Source organism: Pelobates fuscus, chromosome 3 (genome assembly GCF_036172605.1).
Source record: "Pelobates fuscus isolate aPelFus1 chromosome 3, aPelFus1.pri, whole genome shotgun sequence".
Lineage (NCBI taxonomy): Eukaryota > Metazoa > Chordata > Amphibia > Anura > Pelobatidae > Pelobates > Pelobates fuscus.
The window spans coordinates 62,963,452-62,991,036 of NC_086319.1; the positions used below are offsets into that span (position 1 = coordinate 62,963,452).

The 27,585-nt window shown below is 38.5% G+C and overlaps 1 protein-coding gene across 1 annotated transcript; it reads right to left on the bottom strand.

The window, feature by feature from the left end:
- Positions 1-2,389: 2,389 nt before the first annotated feature.
- Positions 2,390-27,585, bottom strand: NTS (neurotensin). The gene is made up of 4 exons (XM_063445164.1): positions 27,346-27,585; positions 23,102-23,163; positions 12,893-13,117; positions 2,390-2,575 (listed from the first exon to the last, which is right to left on the bottom strand). The coding sequence occupies exons 1-4, from the start codon at positions 27,413-27,415 to the stop codon at positions 2,426-2,428; spliced, it is 507 nt and encodes a 168-aa protein (XP_063301234.1). The 5' UTR covers positions 27,416-27,585; the 3' UTR covers positions 2,390-2,425.

The following is a 27,585-nucleotide window of genomic DNA, read 5'->3' on the forward strand; positions in this document are numbered from 1 at the left end:
TAGGAGGAGGAAAGACAAGGAGCTCAGTTTTTGAGAGATTGAGTTTCAGAAAGCGGGAGGACATCCAGTCAGAGATGGAAGAAAGGCAAGCAGTGACACGTTGCAGGACGGCAGGGGAGAGGTCCGGGGAGGAGAGATATAGCTGGGTGTCATCAGCGTACAGGTGGTAGTGAAATCCAAAAGAGGTAATAAGTTTGCCAAGAGAGGCAGTATAAAGAGAAAATAGAAGGGGACCAAGGACGGAGCCTTGGGGAACTCCAACTGAGACAGGGCAAGGGGAGGAGGTATCATTAGAAAAGGAGACATTGAATGAGCGTTGGGAGAGATAAGAGGAAAACCATGAGAGGACAGAGTCACAGAGACCAAGCGATTGAAGAGTTTGAAGAAGGAGAGCATGATCAACGGTGTCAAAGGCCGCTGAGAGGTCAAGAAGAATTAGTATGGAGTAGTGGCCTTTGGATTTAGCTGCGATTAGGTCGTTAGTAACTTTGATAAGGGCAGTCTCTGTAGAGTGGAGAGGGCGGAAGCCAGATTGAAGAGGGTCAAGGAGAGAGTTGGAATTGAGGAAATGAGACACACGGTTAAAGACAAGTCTTTCCAGAAGCTTTGAGGAAAAAGGGAGCAGGGATATGGGACGGTAGTTAGAGGGGGTGGATGGGTCGAGGGATGTTTTTTTTAGTATAGGTACTACAGTGGCATGTTTAAGGTCAGCAGGGACGATGCCAGAGGAGAGCGAGCAGTTGAAGATGTGTGTTAGAGAAGGCACGAGACAAGTGGAGAGAGATCTAATAAGGTGAGATGGGACAGGATCGAGCGGGCAAGTGGTGGGGCGAGAGGAGCAAAGAAGAGCAGCCACCTCTTGGTCAGTAGCTGGGGAGAATGTCTGAAGGGTAGGAAAGGCATGATCTATGTGTGATTGAGAAACAGAAAGGCAAGGAGGGGAGAATTCTTTCCTTAGCTGTTCAATCTTGTCAGTGAAGTAACATGCGAAGTTATCAGCAGTAAGGTTAGTTTTGGGGGTGGCCACAGCAGGGCGAAGAAGAGAATTAAAGGTGTGAAAGAGACGCCTGGGGTTGCGGGAACATGAACTAATGAGAGTGGAAAAATAGGACTGTTTGGCAAGGGCAAGGGCTGCACTGTATGAACACAATATGAATCTATAATGGAGAAAGTCTGATTGTGTACGAGACTTCCTCCAGGAGCGTTCAGCACAACGGGAGCATCTTTGCAGGTAGCGCGTTGATTTAGTATGCCATGGTTGGGGGTGGGTCCTCCTCGAGGTGCTTGTTTGGAGTGGCGCTGCAGTGTTCAAGGCAGATGTAAGAGTAGAGTTATATATGGAGATGGCCTGTGAAGGACAGGAGAGGGAAGGGATGGACAGCAGTTGTGAATCAATGTCAGCTGACAACTGTTGGAGATCAAGAGAATTAAGGTCCCTCCTGAGTTGAGGGGGGTTAGGCTGAGGTTTTTGGGTGGGTTTATCTAACATAAACTAGATACATCCTATATCTGCCTGTGGTTATTGAGTTTAATAATGTTCAGTGTTGCTCTAATTTTCCCACATACATAAATACATTTTCCATAAATGTAATTTTTTTTATTCTTTAGTTTAATTTCTTTTAAAACGCTTTTTTGTTTATTATTTGTTTTTTGTAGAGTGATATACCATGTTGTGTGTTTATAGCACTGATAATTGCTCCTTTTGTGTGTAAATCCAGGCAGCTATTGATTTGCTACAAATTAGGTTTCTGATGTATTTCTCATATCTTATCTGTGTTTTTATGTGCATGTTTTCATAAAAGATAATTTGTCAACAACTGTACTTTGTTATCTAGGTCAAAATCGTTTCAAATCACTTGTTCCAGAGATGTCTTTCTTATTTATTTTGGTCTTAAATTTAGCAAATTCATTTTGAACTCTCCACAATTTATTTTTTAGAATACTCTCAAGTAATTCACCACTAAAGTGAAAAACTTCAGGAATTCTAAGTGAATTTCAAATTCAAGGCCAAACTTAGTGAACTGGAATCACAGCTGACATGGAAGATTTTTCCAATTTGTCAATTTTCGTATTGATGTTAAAATGTACTTTTAATTCCTGGTAATTCTCACTTTATTGAATAAGCCTGATAAATAAATTAGAATAGTCATTTAAGTAAAATCTCATTGGTCCATTGTTTGAATTGTCATGTGTGTACAAGTATTGTGCAGAGAAATGGTATTTATTTCAAAATGTATTAAATTTGATATTGGAAGAAAAATAATCACGTTTAAGAAACAACATGAATAAAAACACATTTACTATATATTAATGATAATATTTTTTTGAATATATTTATGACACAAATGTAATTTTAATTGTGATCAAAATAACAATAAATCACATTTACCTATAAACACATCGTTTTTTTTTATCATTTATTTTGTTAGTAATAAGAACCTCTTTTGAGTATGTAGGGTCTTCTTGCTTTGCTCACATGTGTCTGTCTTTTTAAAATGTATGGGGTTTTTCTTTTTACCATCTCCTCTTTTTCGATGTTTGCGCTGTTTGGATCCAAATAGTCTTGCTGCATTAACTGGAACACAAAAGTATTACAAAAGTATTGAGCATTATAAATACACTGTTCACACACTTAACTATACTTACATTCCACTGATTGGTTGTCTCTTTATATCAGCAGGGGGCTGGTAAATATACTTCCTTTACGTATAGCTAAGTGTCAATAAGTGTACTGAGTTTTTCAAGACTAAACCTGATTAGCTAACACTATATGGATGGGTGAAGTTTGAGGTATATTGTACATTTCTCTGTATGATGAGATTCCACTGCTTATATATTTTCTGATCCGCACCCAGAACCACATGACTAGAAAGTCTATAAGTTGTATACATGAGAACGAGACATTCAAATTTGTCTTTTGAGCCCTGTACCTCACATATTGAGGGGCACTCACATGTGTGTGTCCTCCCATGCTGCTCTCATACAGAAATCAGTGGATCACAAGTAGGGATAACCACTAGCCTCCTGTCACATAGAGAGTTCCATGAGTTACGTAACTTTACCCACCATGCAATCTTCTGTGCTGCAATGATGCACATACAGACTTCTTGCACCATGACCACTTTAAAACACTGATGTGGTCATGGTGCTTGGAGCAACCCCTTAATAATAATGCATATTTTAAATGAACCAGCTGCTATTCTCTGTATTGGCACCGAGTTTGCTGGAACTGTGAGTATACTCCATATCAGTTACTTTACATTTACTGTTTCATTTATATTAGTTAGTAGATTGGATATCTGGACATTTCCAATAAAAGAACACTGTTTGCTTTTATGCGTTAATCTGGTGGCGTTAAGGAGACTGTCTAGCTGAAACATTTTGAGGGGAGGTGGGGGAATAACATTATAACAAAAAAGGAAACAGCAATGTTAAACAATATATACATATACATAATATATAAATATACATATTTATATATATATATAGACACTGAACAAAAAAGAAACTTTCCCAGTGTGAAATGTTTTGGATTCATAAGTTACAAACGTTAGAACCTAAGGGACTGAATGTGGACATAAACCTTGTTTGTTTCTAATAGTTATGCTGCGTAAAGGTCTGTTTCTGTGTAGGTTTTGACTCTTTATGTTTTTTATAAAGAGGGTTTATTACTGTTATCATAGTTATTTTTATGGACCAATTTCCACCTCTTGCATTTAGCCTAGTTAAATGCTTTTTCTTCTGGAAATACATACATTTTGTTTCATATGAAATATCCCTCTATATAGCTTTATAGTTCTCATAACAAGATGTTAGAAAACTCATCTATGATAGGTATATGTGGTTATCTAGATTGAATTAACTTGATTGTTTTTCATCTATTAATAGTAAAGAAAATAATTACCGTGTAAATAATTAACATTTTTAATTGTGTGTTCACAATGTATGCACTTGTCACTTTAAATTTACATATGTTGACAGCGCTGAAAATACCAGAGCGGACGGAGGCACCTGAGTACTCGTCTTGAGTCCAGTACACACTGCCCCAACAAGACCCGAACACCATGGGCAGAAGAACACAAAAACCACAAACAGGTGCGTGCAAAGACACACAAGACATAAGTACCATGTTGCAGCGCCCTGCTGCCGCAAAAATGGCGGCTGAGCCGGAATACACTGAGTGCTAAGACGGCTCTGAGGGACCCACAGGGGAGCATCTTGAACCCCCAGACACCCGACCACCCCAAACAGAACAGGCAAGGGAAAGCAATCAGTCCCCAGCGACCAGACAAGATATAGCAGAGCTCCAACAAGAAATGAGACAGCTACATGCAGCGGACCTAGAACTACTGAAGACAGAAATCACAGCAGTAACAGTCCGCACTCAAGCCTCTGAGGAAGACATGCTGGACTTAAGACAAGAAGTCCAAGGCCTCAAGGAATCCATACGCCAACTGCAGTCCTCCCAAGCTAACATAATGAACTAGGCTGACACGGCAGAAGATCGCCACAGCCGGGTTAACATAAAGATCTGGGGCATACCCGATTCCATCAGCATGCCTGAGTTGCCCCATTACCTCAGGCTACTCAACCACCTCACCTCTTGCCACACACCCAGGCCAAGAAACTCACCTTTGAGGGATTCTTTTGTATCCCAAAACCGAAACAAGCCCTATCGACAGCATCCCACGATGTCATACTCAGACCAAAAAATCTCTCAGAGCTTACAAAAAAGAAAATGTTAAACACCAAGTGCTACCATAAGTGAAATTAAAAACAGAAAACCCGACGCGCGTTTCGGTGCATATAGTTGCACCTTCGTCAGGTTTTTCCCTGACAAAGGTGCAACTATATGCACTAAAACGCGAGTTTAACACTTTCTTTTTTGTAAGCTCTGAGAGATTTTTTGGTTTAAGGGGGGATCTTTTGAGGTGTCAGCCTATACCTTACTAGGGACAGCACAGAACACCCTTGAAGGTGTTTGGCTTAGGAGCAGCAGGGTTTACTAGTTTAGTCTTTCCTCTAACACTCCCCCTAGGTATACCCACAGTAGTGAAAATAGCTCATAGGATATGAATAGAGTAAAAATTAAAAACTTTTGTTTATTAAATTCTATTTTAAAATCTCTTGAATCCCTTAAGGACACATGACATGTGTGACATGTCATGATTCCCTTTTATTCCAGAAGTTTGGTCCTTAAGGGGTTAAGGTAAAAAATTGATGAAATAAGTGAATCACAAAAAAAAAAGGAAAGGTTCGATGCAGTCTAGATAGTCTCTTGTATATGTATATGTTGCTAACTGTAAGTAGATGCTAATAAATTGATTTATACAGGAAAATACGGTAGTCTCTTGTATATAGAAGTATAACTAACTGTAAGTTGTTACTAATGAATTGACCTACAATAGACACAGTAGTCAAGAATATATTTAAGAGATAAAGGTCAAAAGCTAGTAACTGTCAATAAGTTGAACTTAGTTGGATAGTATATGAAATGAGCACAAATTGATAAAGCCTCTATATATCCACTAGTAATAGATAGATGGGACTATGTTCAAATACTCTCTACCTTCCCTGTTAATATGGAACTATATTCAGGTAATCTCTCTCTAATAGTGCTATTATCAATACTAGTATAAATTTAGCTTACATCAAATAAATGCGAAGACGCCTAATAGTGGTAAGAGGCTACACTTGCTTGTTGCTTATTAATGGCAAAAAGTGCCAATTAGCAAGCAGGTTTATTAGGGTGACTGTAGCTAATATCCGTGTAGAAATGGAATACAGTTATAAGCAATATAATGCCATGAATACACCTAGGGGGAGTGTTAGAGGAAAGGAAGGTCGCCCTTCACTCTTTCACCCTCTTAGGCAACCTTTCTGGTGTTTGTACTATTTAGGGTTTAGGACCCTTTATACCCACAAAGTCCATTTATATGTTGACTTCAGGATCAAGCTTTGCTTGACCCCTAAGGCTTCATCTTTTCTTTATCTTTATCTTTATCTAGTTTAGTGATTTCATTTCCTTTGGAGCTACCTGTCATAGTTAGCACGGTTGGCTAACCGCTGAAGTTTTGGAACATTTCGATTTAAATTGTCCATTTACCATTTCCAACGTTCCTAACTATGACTTATGCCTTGTCAATATTTTAAGATCCTGACATGCTCCAGCTAGTACTACTGTCCCAGTATTGCTGACAATCCTATCTGTGCAAATCTACTGACCTCCTGGTCTCAATTTTGTACTAGCTTTACCACTATTTAGTAATTTTTTTTATAATACTTCTATATTTCTATCCTGCTTGGGTTTGATGGATTGCTGTAGAAATCTGTGCCTTTATTTAAAGACATACGTATTACGTATAATTAAAGTATTTATTATTTTGCACTTTGGGCAACTGCTTGTGATTATAATCCCCCCTTTACCTAAAATCAGTGTTTATTTTCCGACTAGTCACTGCTTATATTATTATTACTATAATTCCTTCCTGACTCTGTATTAAAACCATTCTTGATTCTCACGTCTTTTTGAGACTCCATTTATTTATTTTTTCCAAGTTAATAACATAATGTTTCTTCAGCAGATACATAATATAATTTGTTGCTCTTTATTTTGGATTGTATATATTATGTGATTCCCTCTGGAGACCTCTAGAGGGAGTACACGATATCCGCATTTACCAGGTGGAACGCACGAGTGGAACGCATGAGTGGAACGCACGAGTGGAACGCACGGAAGTACCGAACAGACCTCATTTCCGCTTCCAGTCTACAATTAGTTAACATAGAATGACTGGGAAAATCACGGAGACGCTTCAGGTGTCACAGATGAAAACTCCGGACCAATTGAATTCCAAAGAATGGACGACACCCTTGGAATTATCAATTGGAATTGAGGATTAGCCCTATTTAAAGAGACTCAGGGATGGGTTTGGTAAGGCTTCTTGCTTTCTTTGTTGCATGTTTTGTGATTTTATATTAATCTTGGGTCCCTGAGGAAGTCCCAACTCATTGGGACGAAACGCGTAGCACCATATTCGCTAATTTTTTTTATATTGCAATAAAGATTTTTTTCCAACTCGCATCTGGAGTCCTAATTTTGAGTGGGCTACACAGAGTGGTTCAAAGCCCCCCAACATCATTGAGGGAGGCACCCTTAAGCGCAACCAACATTTCCATCCTGTGAGTGCATTCAATGATAGCGCACTTTTATTGTTTAACTGTGTTACACTATTATTTGTTTATGTTCATTTTAGATTTAACAGCCGTTTCCAATATATTTATTGTTGTCTGCATTTTATTGATGGCATTTTGAATGCACAGAGATACCATGACAAGATCCTGAGGCCCATTGTTGTGCCATTCATCCATGACCATCACCTCATGTTGCAGCATGATAATGCACGGCCCCATGTTGCAATGATCTGTACACAATTCCCGGAGACTGAAAACATCCCAGTACTTGCATGGCCAGCATACTCACCGGACATGTCACCTATTAAGCATGTTTGGGATGCTCTGGATCGGCGTATACGACAGCATGTTTCAGGTCCTGCCAATATCCAGCAACTTCGCACAGCCATTGATGAGGAGTGGACCAACATTCCACAGGCCACAATCAACAACCTGATCAACTCTATGTGAAGGAGATGTGTTGCAGTGCGTGAGGTAAATAGTGGTCACACCAGATACTGACTGGTTTTCAGACACCCCTGGATCCCCTCTGATCCTCCCAATACAGTAAAACTGCACATTTTAGAGTGGCCTTTTATTGTGGCCAGCCTAAGGCACACCTGTGCAATAACATGCTGTCTAATCAGCATCTTGATATGCCACACCTGTGAGGTGGATGGATTATCCTGGCAAAGGAGAAGTGCTCACTAACACAGAATTAGACAGATTTGTGAACAATATTTGAAAGAAATGTTGTGTACATAGAAAAAGTCTTAGATCTTTGAGTTCAGTTCATGAAAAATGGGGAAAAAAACGAAAGTGTTGCGTTTATAATTTTGTTCAGTGTATATATATAAGTTTCATTTTGGAGTATTTCTTTTATTCAGCCTCTGTCCTATTAACTTCACAAAGACCTTCGAACAGGTCGAAAAGTTGCTGCTGTTTCATGTTTTTTAATCAATAAATCTGCCTGCAGTTTGAATACCTTGAGTGCTTGGAGACTTTCTTTTTTGTCTGTCCTAGTAATGAAGTGCTTTAAAAGTACTGGGAAAGTTTATTCACATTGTCTCTATCTCCCCGGCTCTTCTTCTGACACATAGGAAATTTAAAGGAACACTCTAAGCACCATAACCACTACATCATGCTTCTGCTAGAAGTTATGGTGCCCTGGCATCCTCCCAATAAAAGTAGCCAAACCATTTGACTTCCTTCCTTGAGTCCGCTGTTCACCAGTTCCTGCCTCTATGATTCCAGTATTCCAGCAAGGAGTTTCCAGTAGCTCTTCTGAACCTGCTTATTTGCTGATAATATCAGCTAATCACTCTCTGCTAATAAGCTAAGCCCTGTATTGTTGGGTTTAGCTCAATGCAAAGCGCCTCCAGCTGGACACCCCCTGAATCTAGTAAAGAAGTCATACTGTTAGCAAACAGTTTGACTACTTACATAGGGGGTATCAAGGCACTTCTAATACCATATCCACATAACCACTACTAGTGATTATAGTGCTTGAAGTGTTCCTTTAATGTGTTTAACTGCTCTAAAATTATTCAGATTCAGATTGTTTAGTGTCAGTCACATTTTGCGTTATTTTTTTTATGTACTGTGTGTCTTCTACTATAATGCAGTTCTGGTTATGAAAACATGATATGCACAATTGAAATGACAGACATACGTCAAATAATACGGTGGCATATGGGACAAAACCACACACAAGAAAGTTAAAATTAGTAAATAACTAAAAATATGTATTTAGGACACGCATGCAGTGATATTTGGAATGCAAACTGAAGATCTTTCTTGTACGTCATCCTTGTATTGAAAGACAGTACTATCTGGATTTTCAAAGCAAGAAACATTTATATTTTGATGTTAAGCAAATAAAAATGTAAGCATTAATCCTTATATAGCAAAAATACCTATAGGGGTGACAACGTGTTTTATATGCATTATATAGTCTTGTGTATGGTCTTTTGAGATTAACCTTTATATATGACAAATTTTTTTATTATTTTTTTTCAGAAAAAAAGTCTTTTATCATAGACTACTTGATCATTTTTTGTTCATTGTGAAAATGCAATTGTTATTCATGGTTTCGTGCTGTGTTTGGTTATAATAATTTTATTCCAATGGAACATAATCGAACTCCATTACTCATTTTAAAAAAAAAAATGTTAATATACATTTTGAAAAAAAATATGTTAGCATTCTAAGAATTAAAAAAAAAAAGTACCACATTTTCAACTAAAGTAAACATTTGCATGTTTATTTCTGACTGTTTGCAGTATGAGGCATTTCTTTTTCTCCGATTATTCCAGAGACAAAGATCTTCACTACTATTATTCTCCTTTATGGTGTCCTAGTTTCTTACAGTTCACATATAAGTGTTAGATGTTAGATTGAGATGTAAGATGTTACTTTGCACATAGGGATGAAGCTGTAGTTCTAGCTTATTTTCCAAATTGGTAGAGATTATCTTATCCTTATCATTGTTATTTTAAACACAAGAGGTCCTTCTGAATGGATCATTAAAGATGATGGTAAATGAGGCCCATCATCTTTATTTAGTGTTGTGCTGCTTTATCATCACAATTGATGAGTTTTAGCCTATTTCCTTAAATGTTGGCAGCAATGTGCCCTTTAGCTTGTCTTCTCTGGCACCATGGTAGTCATCATTTTTTTTTTTGCTGCCACTGATCAGTTAGTCCATATGTACAATATGGACAGGAACCGACCTCAGTTTAATTGAATACAAAAAAGAAACAATGTGTCCAAATCTCACATGAGGTGAATACCAGACACACAGAGGTCAGTATGGTGGTTCCAGATCCACCAAATAAAGGGCTTGGACCCAAAATCTAATATAGAAAGGTAATATAATAAATAGTCTATTACTATTTATTATTTTACCTTTCGACCTCAGTGTGAGCCTCAGGCGATGCATGTGCAAGATCTGTGTATCTGACCCATCCCCATAAACAACAACTGAATATAATTTCCCATCCTTAGACAAAAGGGAAGATGGTGAACTATCAAAGCAATTGACTTTTGTCCGTGGCCTCATCTTTTCACATCAATCACCTATCAGGCTGCAAATTCACGTAGTTGACAGATCATCAAAGACTGGCATTATTATTTTTTGCTGAATCCTAAATGCTGGTAGTGTATATATATACCGTATTTATTGGCGTATAACACGCACTTTTTCTCCCTGAAAATAGGGGGCAAATGATGTGTGCGTGTTATATGCCGATATACATATTTTTCGCTCCATAAGACGTACTTTTTTTCCCTCAAAAGTGAGGGGAAATGTCTGTGCGTCTTATGGAGCGAATGTGAAGGTTTACTTACCTGTCTTGAAGTGTGGGCCGGTGTTCAGCGCGCACCGCGGTACTGGAACTTCAATTTCAGGTTCCGGTTTCCGGCGGGACTGAAAGGAAGTGCGCACTCAGTGTGCACACTTCCTTTCAGTCCTGCCGGAAACCGGAACCTGAAATTTAAGTTCCTGTACCACGGTGCGCACTGTGAAGCCAGCCCACGCTTCAAGACAGGTAAGTAATATTCTTCTTTGATGACTCCCTCAATTACCAATGTCTTTTGTTCTATCTTGTTGAGAGACTATTATGTGTCTCTTTTAGAAGAATTGGTTGACAATCATTTTTCATATGTTATAATATGTAATAGAATATGATTTGTAATTATAATATTAGAATAAACACAATTATTACATTAAAAAGTTAGTTAACGGGGGGGCGGAGCCAACTGCCGAACCGACAGGTCGCATGCACAGGGAGCTCCCGGCGAAATTGAACTAAAAGAACCCAAAAATCCGAAATAACCCCCCCCAAAAGCAGACCAGCCACCTGAGAAAGTAGTGGCCATGGGCAGAAAGAGCAAGAAACCTAAGCCCGATCCACCCCGACAGGGCACCAGCATAGGAGATCTGTGGAGGCGAGCGCATGGCGCCCCAGAGCCTGTCATGGCCGCTTACATGGACGAGATTTGCCTGCCCACGATGCGGGCACCGGAGAAACTTACCGTGAAACCTGCTACACAGCCCGACACAGCTCCGGTTACGAAATCGGACATGAAGGAGCTGCTGGCAGAACTCCGACGAAACTTTCAGGAGGACGTGGCAGACATGCGGAGGGACTTGAAAGGCCTCACCGACCGCGTGGCAACCGTGGAGCACGACTCCCACACGCATGCTAAGCAGATAGCCTCACTCCAGCAGGAGACAAAACTGTTGCAACAACAGCAAACAAAGGTGGAACAGGCCATGGCAGCAATGGAGGACTCCAGACGCGCCCAGAACCTCAAGGTAAGGGGCATAACCGAATCTGTCCCTGATGCTGAACTCCCCCACCTAGTGAGGCGTCTGGTGAGCACAATATTACCGCCAAAGCAGGCCAAAGGAGTGGGTTTTGAGGGCATATTTAGGATACCTAAACCACCCACGGCCCCACCAGCAGCAACCAGGGACTTAATCATTAAATTCCACAAGCGACAGGACAAAGAATCCATAATGGCCGCAATCCGAAATACCACGCCGATCGTCTTCAAGGACATGACCTTATCAATTTACTCCGACCTATCACGGGGAACTATGGCCTGGCGCTCTACCCTGAAGCCTTTCACCACTCTGCTCCGAGAGAGCGACATCCAATACAGATGGCGCTCACCCTGCAAACTCCAAGTGCTGCATGGAGAGGTCACACATCTAGTAGCGGACTTATAGGAGGCTGAAGCCCTCCTACCCACTCTGGGTCTACCTGTGGACACCATGCGGTGACAGCACACGACCCACAAGTCTCACAGATGGAATCCTGCCACCTCCGAACCCTTCGTTCCAGGCGGACCCGTCCGCACTATGCAGACTGTCACCACCACCTGAATCCTTTGGGAGAGGACTGTCCAACCACTAAAGCTGCTCATGATACAACTGCCTTACTGTTCGCATTTACCTGTCTCTTATGCTTTAATTAATTAATATTCCCAGTTTGCATTTCCAAATATGTACTTAGTGTAAAATATTAAGACATAAGCGAGTGGTCGGGGGAAGAGTCCCAGGGACACACCTGCCATAGAGGATCCAGTATGCACTATAAACCATACCTTAGACTATGCACGCGCGGCCCCATAGCACATATATACCGAGCCCATAAGCCACTGCTCAACTACACCTCACCGTAGACAAAGGTAGAGTGACAGCGCAGCAGACCCCTCACGGTAAACCAAACACCCCATACGAACTGGTAGCTACAGACTCGCATTTTTATTTTTGTCTTTGTTTTCCTGTTTGTATAGGCCTAGCTTAATTAGCCTAGTTAAAAACATGCATAATTGACCCACAATGTGGTTAGCAAGAAAAGAATAATGACCTTATTATGGCCCGCGCACTAGTCAAGTGTCACCACTTTATCTTCCGTAGGGCTATAGACCTTATCTTGTTATTCATTTGTTGTTAATATGCTTTACCTTTCTGACTAACCTGTTCTTCAAGTAATCCATATTTAAAAATGTGCCGACACCCTTCTGCCATAGGAGTTCAATTAATGTGCCTTGATCTCTACTACATAACTACAAATGTACTGTACTCATGCATGCCATGTTACGCTGGCTTGAGACAGCTATTGTGGCTGACCAAGCCGATTGTTATACAATGCACAACAAAAATAAAGAATTCCAAAAAAAAAAAAAAAAGTTAGTTAAGATATCTTACCTCCCACTGTTGGAAGACTCTGCTTTGACAAATTTTCTGTAGTTGGAATAATGTTAACATCGCCTCCAAGTTAAATCCATCTGTAGTTGTAGGAAACTGTTTTCTCAATATGATTTCCTCATCCCCAGTTTCACCAGTTTCCTCAGCTTCCGTATTTATATTATTTATAAGGCTACATACATTTAGTAGGGTCATTTTCCAATATGGAATTCTTGCTTTATTCACCTGGAAGAAAGTTTTCATCAACTTTATAAATCATATCCAAAGAAAAGCAGTATGTAGACACACATACAAACACACACACACACACACACACACACATATGTATGCACAAACACATTTAATATTTATTTAACAAAAAAAATAATAATGTTAACAACTCTCATACTGTACAGTGGGAGATCTTACAAAATGCAGGAAAAATTGCAATGTGCAGTATAAATTGCATTGTGCAGTGTGGTGCCCCTTATATGAAGACAGTATCTAGATAAGTGGGAGTTACATTCCACAGGAGCAACTGTAATTTGTAGCTGCTGACATTAATTCAGTCCCTTTCCTGATACTGGTGTGCCTATTGCTGATATGCAGGGAGAGGAGCTGAGAAAAAGTTCCCCAGCTTGTCTTCTAGCATACTCCTGAAGTAAGAGGGCTGAATTAGGAACAACAAATAACTACGGTTTGGGAATGTAACTTTTACCAATCTTAGCAGGGTGGAAAAATAGATTATGTGAAATAAAGATTATAATGATGATGATATAGGAATACAGAATTATTTTCAAGAACAGTGTTCATTAAGATGGCATGATTTGGGGGAAAAAACAGCAACAATGTGTTCTAGATGACATGTCATATGCTTCTTGGAACACATTTCATCATTTTATTTAATTTTGTAGACAATACTATTGAGAATAGTTGGCTCAGCCAAGTCAATGTCTGTTACAAGCATATCTTCAATTCGACAGAACAATGAAGAATAAGGACTTTCACTTTTTGAAAAGTCAATGCAGAAAGTGTAATTTCTACATATAGAGACAGTCAGTTGAAAATATGTACACCCAGAAACTCTAGGCACCATGACAATTGATACACAATGTTCTCTGTAAACTGGCTGAATTCTTGTTGAAGACAATCAATACCACAATAATACTGTGTGCCACCACCCTTTAATGGTTTTAAAGGTTAACTTACACCATTATAAGAATTGCATTGTGTGACGAAACCAAACTCGCCACATTGCATTGGAGGAGCTTGGTTGCCCGCCTGTTGCCTCTGGACTATGGCCCCATGTTAAAAAGCTTGATTTTTCCCTGCAAAGACACGAAAGCCGGGTCATTCGGTGCTTGCCCTGTTTGAGCGGTGATACCCCAGATAGCTATGCCATGGAGCCCATTCGTATAATGAAAAACTATGGGAAAGACTTTGGCTCCATGGTAATTGAACTGTATGTGTGTGATCTGAGCGCCATTCAGTAATAATGTGTCTGGGGATATGTTGAATGTACCTGTTTTATGCAATGGCTGCACAGTTATATTTTTTTATGTATTTTATTGTCTTTTGCTGCCACGTGTTCAATGGAGTTTTGCCTCTGTTCTTGGAGATAATTGGATTACTTCCCAATTATCTCCAGGATAGAAGACTATGTGGAACTGGTTTTGGGCAGAAAAGCCATGCTTCATTTGGTCACAAAGGACTACGATCTATCTTTTGAACCACTCGACCAATTTGTATGATTTTGACGTATGTTTGTATTTGGAGTATGCTGATTCTGAAAATGTAAGTAAGCTGATTTATGTGAATGTGATGCATGCTTTTTAAGTTATGAATAATGTGGATAAACTGTATTTCTCTGCTTGTGATAATTACATTACGCATTGTGTAAGGTAATTGTATCACAGGCAGAGGGGAGGATTTTGTGTGGGGGTGTCTGAGTGTATTGTACGTGTTTATTGGTTGTTTTCCAAAACCCTGTGGGTGGTACTAATGTGTATATAAGAACAATAAACCCACAGCTCTGTCTGTTCTTGCTTGACCCTCAAAACGGAGCCTTGTCTCGTTCTTGGGGGGATTCATTGTATGCTGTTCCAGTTTGACTGCTAGGAGTGTAAACCTATTCATATGGTTTTTCCTATTCAGCTATTTACAGCATTCGTATGGTTCCAGTTTAGCTGTTTATGGCATTCCTATGCTTCTCCGGTTCGGTGCATTGGTGTCTACAGTAGCTGTGCCCTTTTTATGCCTGGGGGTGCCGTTACACATTGAGTCCACATTCACGGACATTCTTTGTGCAGAAGCATGAACCCACTGATATGCACAAAATCAAACAGGGAACTTCTTTAACTGAGAAAGTTCAACTTTAGAACTCCAAATAATGGGGGGAAAGTCAAGTAATAACCAGGCAGTATTTCTTTGATAAATGTTTCGTATCTGGTCTGAACAATGAAACAAATCATAATTGCCTTCACTGTCCACAGTAATAAAATAGCAGCAGCAATAGTGGTTGGTTCAGAGACAATTGTATTTCTCTAAACATGATTTTAGATGAAACCATTACATATTACCTAACTTATGATGTGCTAAACATTATATATACATGCGTAAACATGTGTTTTCACCCACTATCATATATTGGATTAAAGTTTATTATACCCACTTCGTAACAACATATTATTGGATATAAGCATTTCTATTTATGTTACAACTTCAGACGTCGACGTATCAATTAAATATGATGTCAATGATTGACTCCTATAGAAACATTGGAGGTGCAAGTATTGAACAACTGTAATGACTTTTTACTAAATATTTTGTTGAAACAAGCAGCTATTAGCAGAAATATAATTCTTGTACTCAGCATGTAGACCACTTTTATTTACTATTTCAGTGAACTTGCTGCACAGTTTTAATTAAGAAAGCACAATCAGGTTAAATTGAAATTTCATTTGCTCCCATAATCCTTCTGTAAATACATTGAAAACAGTATTTTAATAAAACATCAAGTAGAACTATTTGAAATGTGATGTGTCTATATATTTTTTTTTCTTCTAAAAATAATAATATTAATAATGTCATTAAAATATAATATATATTGTTTTATATGGAGATCTATATTTCGTTCCTCAGTTTTACAGTCAATTAAAGAGATAACTCAAACAATTGCTGGAAAAGAAGAATGAAATATAATGTATTTTTCAAATGCAAGAAATGAATTTGTCAAAGACTTCATATTCAATACCTACTAATCAGAGGTTATCTCTGATTAAATGCCAGGTGAAAGAGATAATCTGATCAACTTGACAGTCATCAAGTTCAAATAATAAAGATCCAGGCACTTAGGTGCAATAGATACAGCACTTGTGATCATTAGCTGTCCATTCAAGTTCTAATTGACAAAATTAGTTCACAGTGAACAATGAAGGTATATTCTGCTGCACACTTATTATTTTGACGCTAGTGAATATGCCTGTAATATACCAATCTACACAAGGAAGGAGAGAACTCTTGTCTCGATGTTCTAAAATGATGGCCATTGAACAAAAACATGTAGTATTCAAATGGTTAGTTAACTTCAGTGGATGAATGTATGGATATAGGGAGAGAATATTACAAGACAGATGACGGAGGCTTTTTAGATTAAAATTCAGTAGTTGTATAATATAGGACTCTGATTATGTTCTATAAATTAATACTCTGTCATCGTCTGTATATCATTGCACTTACAGAATGAATTCCAAAAGATCTATCATTCAGTAGAACCACATCTGGCCACAGAATTTGGTGATGCTATCTCTAGTAGACTGAGGGTTAATCCAGCCTGTAGTAGCTGTCTCACTGACAGCCGCTAGAGGTGCTTCCATGATTTCCGTGATTCCGCTGGACGTCCATAGGAAAAGCAAGTAATGCTTTCCTATGGGCGGTTTGAATGCGCACAAGCACATTCGGAGCTGAGAGGCAGATCGGGGTGGAGAAATCCCCAGCTCCAAGGGAGCCCGGCACTGGAAAAAGGTAAGTGCTGAAGGGGTTTTAACTGTACACACTAGCTAACAGACACACACTGAGTGACAGACACACATACACACTCACTTACAAAACATACACTTTCACTGACAAACACACTCACTAACAGACACACACAAACTAACACACTCAGTAACACACACACTCACTGACACACACACTGACACACATACACACTCACATATTTTTTTTAATTTAATCCCCCAGCCTCCCTACCTTTGGGAGTGCTGTGGGGATTCCTGCTGTCCCTGGGGTCCAGTGGGGCTGCTGGGCGGCCAGTCCTGCAGGGGGCGCGAGGGAACACTCTCCCCCTGAGTGCTCTCTGCCAAACTCCCTCGTGCGCCCGCCGGCAAACTGAAGCCACTGCCAACCTCGGGGGGCCCTGAAGTTACCAGCTCCTGGGTCTCCCAGGAGAAGAGGCTGGCAAAATGTGGCCGCACTGGCATGCATACCGGGTCGCAGGGTGACCGGGCCCCCTGGAGGCCCAGTCGCAGCCGCGACCCCTGCGACCCCGGTATGTACACCACTGCACTGGATACCTGCAGAGTGTGGAAGGCAAGATTGATTCATTGAAGTATCAGGAAATCCTAGAAGAAAACATCAAGTCTTCTGTGAGGAAGCAGAATCTTTAAGACTCTACAGTGGCCATCACAGTAACCTGATTTGAACCTCACACAAAATTTCTGGTGGTATTTGAAAAAGGCAGTTGCAACAAGCAAACCCAAGAATATTACTGAACTGGAGGCCATTGCTCATGAGCAATGGACTAAGATTCCTCAGGAATGCTGCCAGAATCTGGTGTCTGGCTATGCATCTTGTTTCCAAAAAGTCATAACAGCAAAAGGATGCTTTACTATGTACTAAAGATGCTCGCCATGAAGGGGTTGAATAATTTTGAGACCGGAGAAGTCATTATTAAGTTGCATTTTCAGTTGAATTTGGGAAACCACTTGAAGCATTCATTGTGTTGAGTCATTTCAATTGCTTTTGTTTGATTTGTTCATTGTAAACAGCTGAAAGTCTGTATCTTTTGACATTAAACCTGATTTTCAATGCGGGTTGAACAATTTTGTTTATAACTGTACATATTATAAATATTATGTATATATTTTGCAGTACGCCAATAAGAGCATTTTCTTGGCATTTGAGAAAAGTAGCCAATAGAGGGTAAAAGAGGAGAAGCAGTCAAACTAAATCTATATTTATATTAGAGATTTTTCTTTACTGTTCCTTCTTTTCTCTCTATTGCTCACTTTTCACTTGATCTGTGAATAAAATAAACAATTAGTGACTATTCCCTAGCCACCAATCATCTTTTATTTCCAGAAATCATTTATTTCTGTGCTGCCACAGGCTGGATTCGGAGTCACCATGTGTTTCAAGAATATTGTTGAAGTATTGCATTCACTATTTTCTGACATAGCTGTGTTTTTTTCAAACATATTTGGTTTTCCTTGTGTTCTTTTTTATTAGTTTTAGTGAACCTTCATGTTCCAAGTATTTCTTTATTTATGATTTATATTACTTGTTAGCCTGCAGTTATAAGATCATCTGTTTTTGTGGAACATTTTCATGTCTTTAAGAAGACTAAGTGTTTCTTAAAGGGACTCTCCAGTGCCAGGAAAACAAACCGTTTTTCTGGCACTGCAGGTCCCCTCTCCCTCCCACCACCCATCCCTGGTTGCTGAAGGGGTGAAAAACCCTTCAGTGACTTACCTGAGACCACCGCCGATGACCCTCGATGGTGGTTTCGGGTCCGCGCTGCTCCTCCCCTTTATCACGTCAGTCGGCTGAGGAGACCTAATGCGCATGCGCGTCAGAGCTCTCCATAGGAAAGCATTGAAAATGCTTTTCAATGCTTTCCTATGTGGATGTCATGGCCGTTACCTGTAAATCCTGTCTCTTCCGGGTTGACGGACTGTGGCCACACCCCCTCTCTGACGTGGTCTCATTGCGCTACATAATGCGACCGCGCCTGACAACAGACGCTGGATTAATGAACAGCGTACCGCGGAATTAAACCGGCTGCAACTCTTCTCTACAATTTACCTGTGTACCGAACCAGACTCGTACTCGACTAACCTCCTTCTCCTTCCTTCGACCACGGCTAGCACTTTGACTCCTCTCGACCTCTCTGCAACGGAACCTCCCCGGAGGGAACTCTGGGACCAATTTCAATCCTCTGGAAGCTAAGTTACCTCACTGTGTTATACGAACTTTTCCCCTGACTACTAAGCTCAAGCTTTAGCCTGCTCGCACATTCTCCCATCGTTATAGGAGTAATTCATATTCATTAACCCTTCTGTCTCCAGAGGAGAAGTTTTCTATCAATTAAGCTAATTCAAATCTCTGCAAGTTAATCTGCATTACCTTCCTTCAATTTATTGTTGCAATTAATTGTATAAAGTAGTCTAAGAATCCACTCAGCAATCCTGAAGTATTTAAAGATACAGTACCTATGTTTCTTCAATCAATATATTAAAGACACAAGTATCAGTGAATTCTCTGGTGAACTGTCATCTCTTTATTTCCTCAAATTATCACATTCACATCTAATTAATCAGAAATCTGCAGTTGAGCTCCATCAAACTCTATGTGAACGTGACAGGGGAATTGAGCAACGCTGGAGGTCCTCACACAGCGTGAGGACGTCCAGCAACGCTCTAGCACAGGTTTCCTGTGCTATGAAGCAGGAAGTTCCCTCTAGTGCAGGGGTAGGCAACCTTCGGCTCTACAGATGTTTTGGACTACATCTCCCATAATGCTTTTACAGCCATATTGCTGGCAAAGCATCAAGGGAGATGTAGTCCACAACATCTGTAGAGCCGAAGGTTGCCTACCCCTGCTCTAGTGGCTGTCTAGTAGACAGCCACTGGAGGTGGAATTAACCCTGCGAGGTAATTATTGCAGTTTATGAAAACGGCAATAATTACAGTTGCAGGGTTAAGGGTAGTGGGAGTTGGCACCCAGACCACTCCAATGGGCAGAAGTGGCCTGGGTGCCTGGAGTGTCCCTTTAATTTTTTTTCAGAACACCTGTTTTAAAATTGGGAATCTTTATTTATCTAAATACCTTTAACTATTGAAACTCCAGATCAAATTTTTGGTGACTTTGGTTATGCTAGTTTTGCATGGCAGGCACATAACCTGACTATTTCACAATAGTTGTGTAAAAACATAGAATGTGACGGCAGATAAGAACCATTTGGCCCATCTAGTCTGCCCAGTGTGCATACCTTTGTCTTACAAAATGATTTTGTGAGGCTACAGCAAAAGCACTAATCACTGTTATTTCATAGTACAAAGGAAGTTTGCAGACCCTATATTTCTGAAATTCACTTTTTCATCCAGTTGTTATTTTATAGTCTATACAGAAATGTAGCATTGTACTTCATATGTGAAATAGACAAAAAAAAAAAGTGTACGGTATCAGAGCACAGAATAAAGAAACATATTCTGATTCAGAAACAGAAATCAAAAAGGAAACAAAATGTGTGTTGTTGATAGAATTAAAAAAGAAGAGAAAACATAAACATCCATTCATACTAAAATAGTTATAAAAATAAAGCAATGTGTCTGTGGATATTGATTCAACAATAAAAAGGAAGGTAATTCAATCTGTCGTAAGATATGCTGATTTGAGATATTACTGTAGACACTATCTATCTATCTATCTATCTGTCTGCCTGTCTGTCTATCTTTATGACTAATCATTTAAAAAAACTGTTGCATGTAAACAAACAAACAACAATGTGGTATACTGTATAAGTGTATCATTTGTAGTTTTAGTGATCAATAATAAGGAATAGTAAGGGGTATAGTGTCCTTTTTAAAGTGGGAAAACAAAATAGTGTCCATGAGCATGGTCAGCACTCAAGGGACTTTACTGCCTTTTATTGATGGCAACAGTAAAGAACTCTCCAGATCTTTCTTGCATTGAGATTGATAAGATTTCATCATTGGCAATGCTAATTATTTACATCCTCAACAGCACTAATAGATTGAGAGGCTCGGCTAACCCATCCCAGTACTCTAAACCAATTACCACTGGCCAGGTGGAATAACATTAATATTGATAATGTGCAAGAGTAAATTCCACATCAATAATTAACCTTGGAACGGGATGGTCTCTGAGTGTCAAGGAGACTTTCATGTATTTTTCAAACTTATTTTAAAGGTCATGTAAAACTGGGGTATGCAGTGCAGGTGCCCTAGGCAACAAACGTCTACATCAAAATGTTGTGATAGAAATATCAATATGGTTCTTCATCCATATAAAATCTTTACTTTTTCTCAATCCATTATTCATACTAATGTAACACTATTAGCTTTTTAAACAGTGAATCTTCCAACTCCTTTGATGGCCTTCAACCTTGAGATTTCATGGTATCACGTTTGTATTATCTCAGCTTTCTCATTGGCTGTTTTGCACGTAGGCAGTCAGAACAATTACAAAACAAAAAATATGCAACACAGTTAGGAGGAAAAATTAGGATTATTATGAAGAAAGATGAAAAGAAAGTTCAGAAGATAATGGCGCCGGACATCCAACAAGGCCATTGGTTAGCTTAAAAAAATCTGAATTTTTCAAGAGTTCTGATTCGATCGAGTACGGCCACCTTTGCCATTAATATTGGAGGATCCTTGTACATCCACACGGAGTGTAAAGTTTCTGGCAACAGTAATCAGACGTATGGTAATTCAATTTTAATATAGTTTGAGGGAAATCTCTGTATGGTTCAGGTAAAAATTCCCAGGGCTTACATATCACCTCATTAATCTACTGCTAGAACTTTACTAGTCAATGATGATCTCAACACATGTGAAGTAATGTACGAGCAAAGTATGGCATCACTAAAGCACCAACACACTGGAGAAATGTCAGGTAGTCTAGCATGACGTGAGATAGACAAATTGTATCATCTAGTCATTCATTTATAGGATGTCTCCTGGATCCTTCTGGGAACTAAGCATTTATTTCCCACTCTTAATCATTAAACTCTTGAGAGATCCTGCTCCCACTTTCACAGCACGTTGTAGTTGTGCCTGGAGTGAATTGTGCCATTCAAGCATTTGGAATTCTGTGAGTGGGTGGGTCACAGCTAATATCATGGGCTGATATTGTGTTTGCCAAGCAGTCAACAGCACCATAAAAAAAATGTGGTGCACCAAGTCGTTGCCTTGTTTGTTTTATGTAAAATGTTGGTCATATGTTGCCAGACCCTAAATGACTCCACCACAGTGGGGAAAGAAACAAGGTGAATATGTAAATTAAAATATGTGATGTATCAAATTAAACACCAAAACAAGTGTATTAATATTATAATACTAATTTAATATTTGCATACAAAGCATGTACTCATTTCTTATAAAGTATAGTAGATAGATGCAGTTAATAACTTAGACAATAAGATAATAAGATCTCCTTGTGAAAATGGAAATACTTGGTTCTAAAGAAATAAACACATAGCACCTGATTTATTGTGAGGCAAAAAAAAAAAACTAAAAAGTTCTAATATTAATTCCCTCTTCTGATTAAGTCCATGTTTTTATTTAATCTAATCAGCTTTATTACTATGTACTAACATGTTTCATCTATTTTTAAAATGTGTTAATAGTATATATGAACCCCTAAGTTGGAAGAGAGGTTTTAGCAAATTCAAGATAGAATAACTGGGTTCTCTATCCAGAAGATTGCAGTAATAGGAATAGCTAAGATATTGCATAGAACCCCCAGACTTTGGTAGAGGACCCGCGAATGAGGAATACACGAAATCCTCTCTCTCTTTCTCTCTCCCTCTCTCCCTCTCTCCCTCTCTCCCTCTCTCCCTCTCTCCCTCTCTCCCTCTCTCCCTCTCTCCCTCTCTCCCTCTCTCCCTCTCTCCCTCTACATATAGTTATTAATAATAACTATATATAGAGTGAGAAGACATCCTTGTACCTGAAGCAAAACCAAGACATGCTTGCAATGTTGCCATGATTTAAGAAAAAGTACACGGAGGGATCACTCTACTTGTTGACAGACTAGAACTCACATGGACTGAAGTAAGGTATAGATGTTTTTTATATTCTGTTGACAGAAAACTTATTGATGATGTGATAATTACCATCATAAAATGTAAATTAATTATATACCAGTAAACCTAATTAAAAGAATACTTTGCAACACATAATTAGACATAAAGCATATACACACCTTTGATGAGTACATGTTGCTCAGTACATCTGCTTCTAATGCTTTCATCTCTTCTTCGGAATCTGTAAATGCAAATAAGAAGAGAGTGAAAATTTGTAAGAAGTAGCACAGCTGTGCAGGAACATATTTTCATCTGTCACATTCAGATTCAGCTAAGAAAACAAGGTATATATTCTATATATTTATGATAAAAAGCTATCAGAGAACATATTTTTATGGAGTGAGAAAGACAGAGGATGCATAATGGTGGCGCTTATATTACTGGAAACAAAATTGCTTTACCAATACAATCGTAAAATATAGACGTAGGGTTGTGTGATGTATAGATGTCAGTCAAAGATGGTGTTATTTAAAAAATCAATCCATTTAAAAATATACAATAGTTAAGCATATGAGACACTGACAGAAACATAGTTTGTGTGTGTTTGTGTGTGTCTGTGTCTGTGTGTGTGTGTGTGTGTGTGTGTGTCTGTGTCTGTGTCTGTGTGTGTGTGTGTGTCTGTGTCTGTGTCTGTGTGTGTGTGTGTGTGTGTGTGTGTGTGTGTCTGTGTCTGTGTCTGTGTGTGTGTGTGTACCCAGATATGCCATTCTTAGATTACTCCAGTTCTTAAAGTTAGGATTATAGTTAGGGCTTCCACCTTTAATCCTATGGCAGTATTAGAATATACACCTACAGGTAGCAGCTGCTCTTACTGCTGATGTGCTTAGTTCAGTATCTCTACTACTACTGATGTGTCAGGAGAGGAGATGGGAAGAGAGAATTATATTGTGTTTCCCACCCTCTCTCCCCTCATATCAGTGTTAATCAGTTTCAGGAGAAGGACTGGATATGGTTTTGTGATTAGATAGATAGATAGATAGATAGATAGATAGATAGATAGATAGATAGAAGCATATGGGTTTGAAGATAAAGGAAATATGTGATAGCAAAACTTTTGAGTGCATCAGTATTCTATTGCATTTTTTTTGTTATTTTGATGTAACCAGAGCATAATGATATGCACATGTACACATGGTGTTCAATGTGTTAGCCTAAGCTTTATTTATGTAATATCAAAAATATTAGGTGCCTGGCTCAACCAACAGTGTGCAGAAGACTCTATATAAAAAAGGTAATTTCTACACACAGTTTAAGCACAGAGTGATGCCTGAATAGCCTATAAATCCCTTACAATTAGACGGATGCATCACTGTTGGCTAGTAGTTTAACCTGCATTGTTACCTTAAAATATAAAAAGAGGCTGACCCAAGTGGGAGTTTACGCACTGAATATGTCTTGTATACCATGCGCTGATATGCTCTAACCCCCTGTTTTGCATTCTGTACTGTCTTAATCTATGCCTCAACAAAAACGATTGACAAAAAAAAAAAAGTAATTTCTAGTTCACAGCTGAGAATCTACTATTCAATACCACACGTACCAAAGATATATTCAGTATAAATTTCATTTTAAGGGCTTCAGTGGTAACCACTTTACAAACAGACATAGGTAAAAAAATATATATATATTTTTGTGACAATTCTGATGGATCATAAATCCAGAATGTTTCCAGATCTCTCGAAAACAAATTGTGATGTTTTAACTGCTGTTAATTTGCTTGGCTGCACAGTAAAGACATTGAGGCTACATTGGACTAAATGCCTTTTCTTACACAGAAATATGGTTTTGAAGGACCTAGATTATGTCTGTGTACATTTTAAGTATAGGATATTATAGCTGTGAATGATGGCAGAATTAATTTGAATGGTGGGTGATTTAGGATCTACTCAGCTTTTAAAAATATATATATATTTACAGGTAAACTTTTTACACCTGTATAGAGGCAGAACTGAATGTTGCTATTTTTGGTGAGATTAATGGATGTTGCTGGGTAATTGCAATTTAAGGTAAACTAGCATTTGGATCAGTGGTAAGCATTAGAAATAGAGGGAATGATGTTTGCAATTATAGTAAATTGCATTTTAGTTTGGCATTAAGAATAGATTAGGATTAATATTACCTTTCTACTCCCATTAATCTAAGTCATGTCAAAAGAACAATTCTGAAAATGAAGTGTCAGTAAATTATTCTGACCCAGAGCAATGTTATGGAATTATTTTGAATAAAAAGAAAGGTGTGAATTAAACCGTTTTCAATGTTAGAAATGATATATATATGTGATATGAAGTTTTTAAATTATGGCAAAATCCTTTAGCGGTAATAGACAAATTCAATAATTCAGATCAATACAGAACATGCCAATAGTTTACCCTTTTCTGATAAATGTTTGAGATCTTAATAAAGCAAAATCAAATTAAAAACAACAACTAATAAAAGAAACAAAATTGCGTAAAGAATGCATGCTGAAAGTTTAACATATGTATCAATATATATGTGCCTGTATATTAAAATGTATTATATCCAAGTAAATCTATATATTCATATTAATGAATATTTATTTATATTAATATACTGAAATATAGTATTTAAAAATGTAAACTCCCTAACATGCATAAATGTTAAAGCACATAAAATAGTTTAAGGATTTTTTGAAGAACAGTACACAATGGTACATGCTGTGTTATAGAGTAAACTAGATTAGTATTTCAATATAGTTTTACTATGCTATTAAATACAGTTTTACATGAAGACTATTTCAGCAGTTTTTCACAAGCCTGGACCTATAATCCTAGTTGAACATCAAAGTTGGTTATTTTTCCAACATTAAAATCAAAAGCATTCAAATGCTGTAATGAAAACAAGACTCATGAATCCAGGTAATTTAATGTTAAATACCATGGTTTTTTTTTTTTAATTTCCAAGATAAATGTTCCCCATGTTTTATGACTGCTTTTCAGCTCTGCTGGGTGCAATTGTAATTGAACTCTATTTGTGCAGATTTATCAAGACAAAAACAGGTGCTATTCTGAATCAAAGCACTAAGGAGCAGTCACCATGGAAACCACTAGGATGCATCTCAATATTAATGTCTTTGCACACAAAATAGCACCTGTTTGCCTTGGCAAATCTCCCTGATTACATTAAAATCTAGGTCTGAAGATGCCTCTGGGCATAAGAGTCTCAAAATATGTCCCACAGCTCCCATAGTTTGTTTGGACCAGATACAGCTTATGAATTACACATATTGAGCAAATAGAGATATGTTAAACGTGTGCTATCAATAATTCAATTGTACCCTCAAAAACTGACCACTTCACAAGATCAGAAGTTAGAGAAATTAATTTATTTCTCGTGAAAAACTTGGTATGTTATAGATCCTTATGGGGTTAAGGAAAGACAGAAGTCACAGCCTGACACCATTAAGATAGTCACCATAAACCAACTCTCGGCACCATAACTATGTCGAATGTTAATTACAGCCCCTATTGCGATAAATACAGGGTTTGCACCTAATATAGTGCAACTAAAAACATAATGTCTAGGAGAGGAAACGAGATAAAGTGAATGTATAAATCAACACCCACCACATTATTATATACTCTAGTGGAAATATACAGTGTAAAATATAAACCAGCTTAATCTGCTACAGTAGCACTTTTTCTGTACAATTCATAGATCGTTAGTATGTAGTGCACACATCAACTATGATTTAATGATGTTTTGCTGAACTTGCTGTAGTCACTTACATTTAAGTAACAATAAGTCTAAAATGCAATAACATTCGGTTTCCAAATATGCCCATAAGCAAAACATTCACTTTTTAATCGTTTCAAGGTAGGTAACTGGTAGGTAGGTAACTGGGTAACATGCGTGTCTGGGACCTTGAGGGTTAAACATACGTTTAAGTACAAGTCAATCTAACAGGCAATAAATTGCATTCTTTTTTCAAATATGCCCATAAGCATGACTGCCAAAAATATACTTTTTAGTCGTTTCAACAAAGGAATGTCAGAAAGGTATGTAACTGGGTAGCATGCTTGTCTGGGACCTTGAGGGTTAAAAAGACGTTTAAGTATCATTCAGTTTAAAAGGTAATAGCATTCTGTTTCCGAATATGCCCATAAGCATGACTGCCACAAATATACTTTTTAAACGTTTCAACAAATGGGTGTCAGAAAGGTAACTGGGTAAAATGCTTGTCTGGGACCTCGAGGGTTAAAAAGACAACACATTGACAATTTCATCAATCCCAAAATAAAATCAAAGCAATACAGATATAAGGAAAGTCTGCTTCTATTGCAGGTTTCGTGAAGGCATGAGATAATAAGCAAAGTCTGTCATTATTGACCTGCAGGTAACATACCTGTGCACATCCCACTGCAGGTAAAGGCAAGGAGTATCAAACACACCAATTGGATTCTCTGGCCGGCCATCTCGAAATATATCAGAAAGTACAGTCCATATAACAGTATAGACAGCAGTGAGCTTTAAGAGAAGGAAGCTCTCCTCTTGCTGACTAGGCTTGTCTGTGTCTCTGAGCCATAAGAGATGCTCTGGACCATTCCCTAACTATATAAGCAGGGAGGTGATGTCACGTTGGTAA

What these genes read in the sequence shown, in the direction of transcription:
- NTS (XM_063445164.1), bottom strand. Translation starts at nt 27,415, where the DNA reads ATGGCCGGCCAGAGAATCCAATTGGTGTGTTTGATACTCCTTGCCTTT. An exon ending in CTGCAGTGGGATGTGCACAG is followed by an intron (nt 23,164 to 27,345) that starts GTATGTTACCTG and finishes TTGCATTTACAG; the next exon opens with ATTCCGAAGAAGAGATGAAA. An exon ending in GCAACATGTACTCATCAAAG is followed by an intron (nt 13,118 to 23,101) that starts GTGTGTATATGC and finishes ACTTTCTTCCAG; the next exon opens with GTGAATAAAGCAAGAATTCC.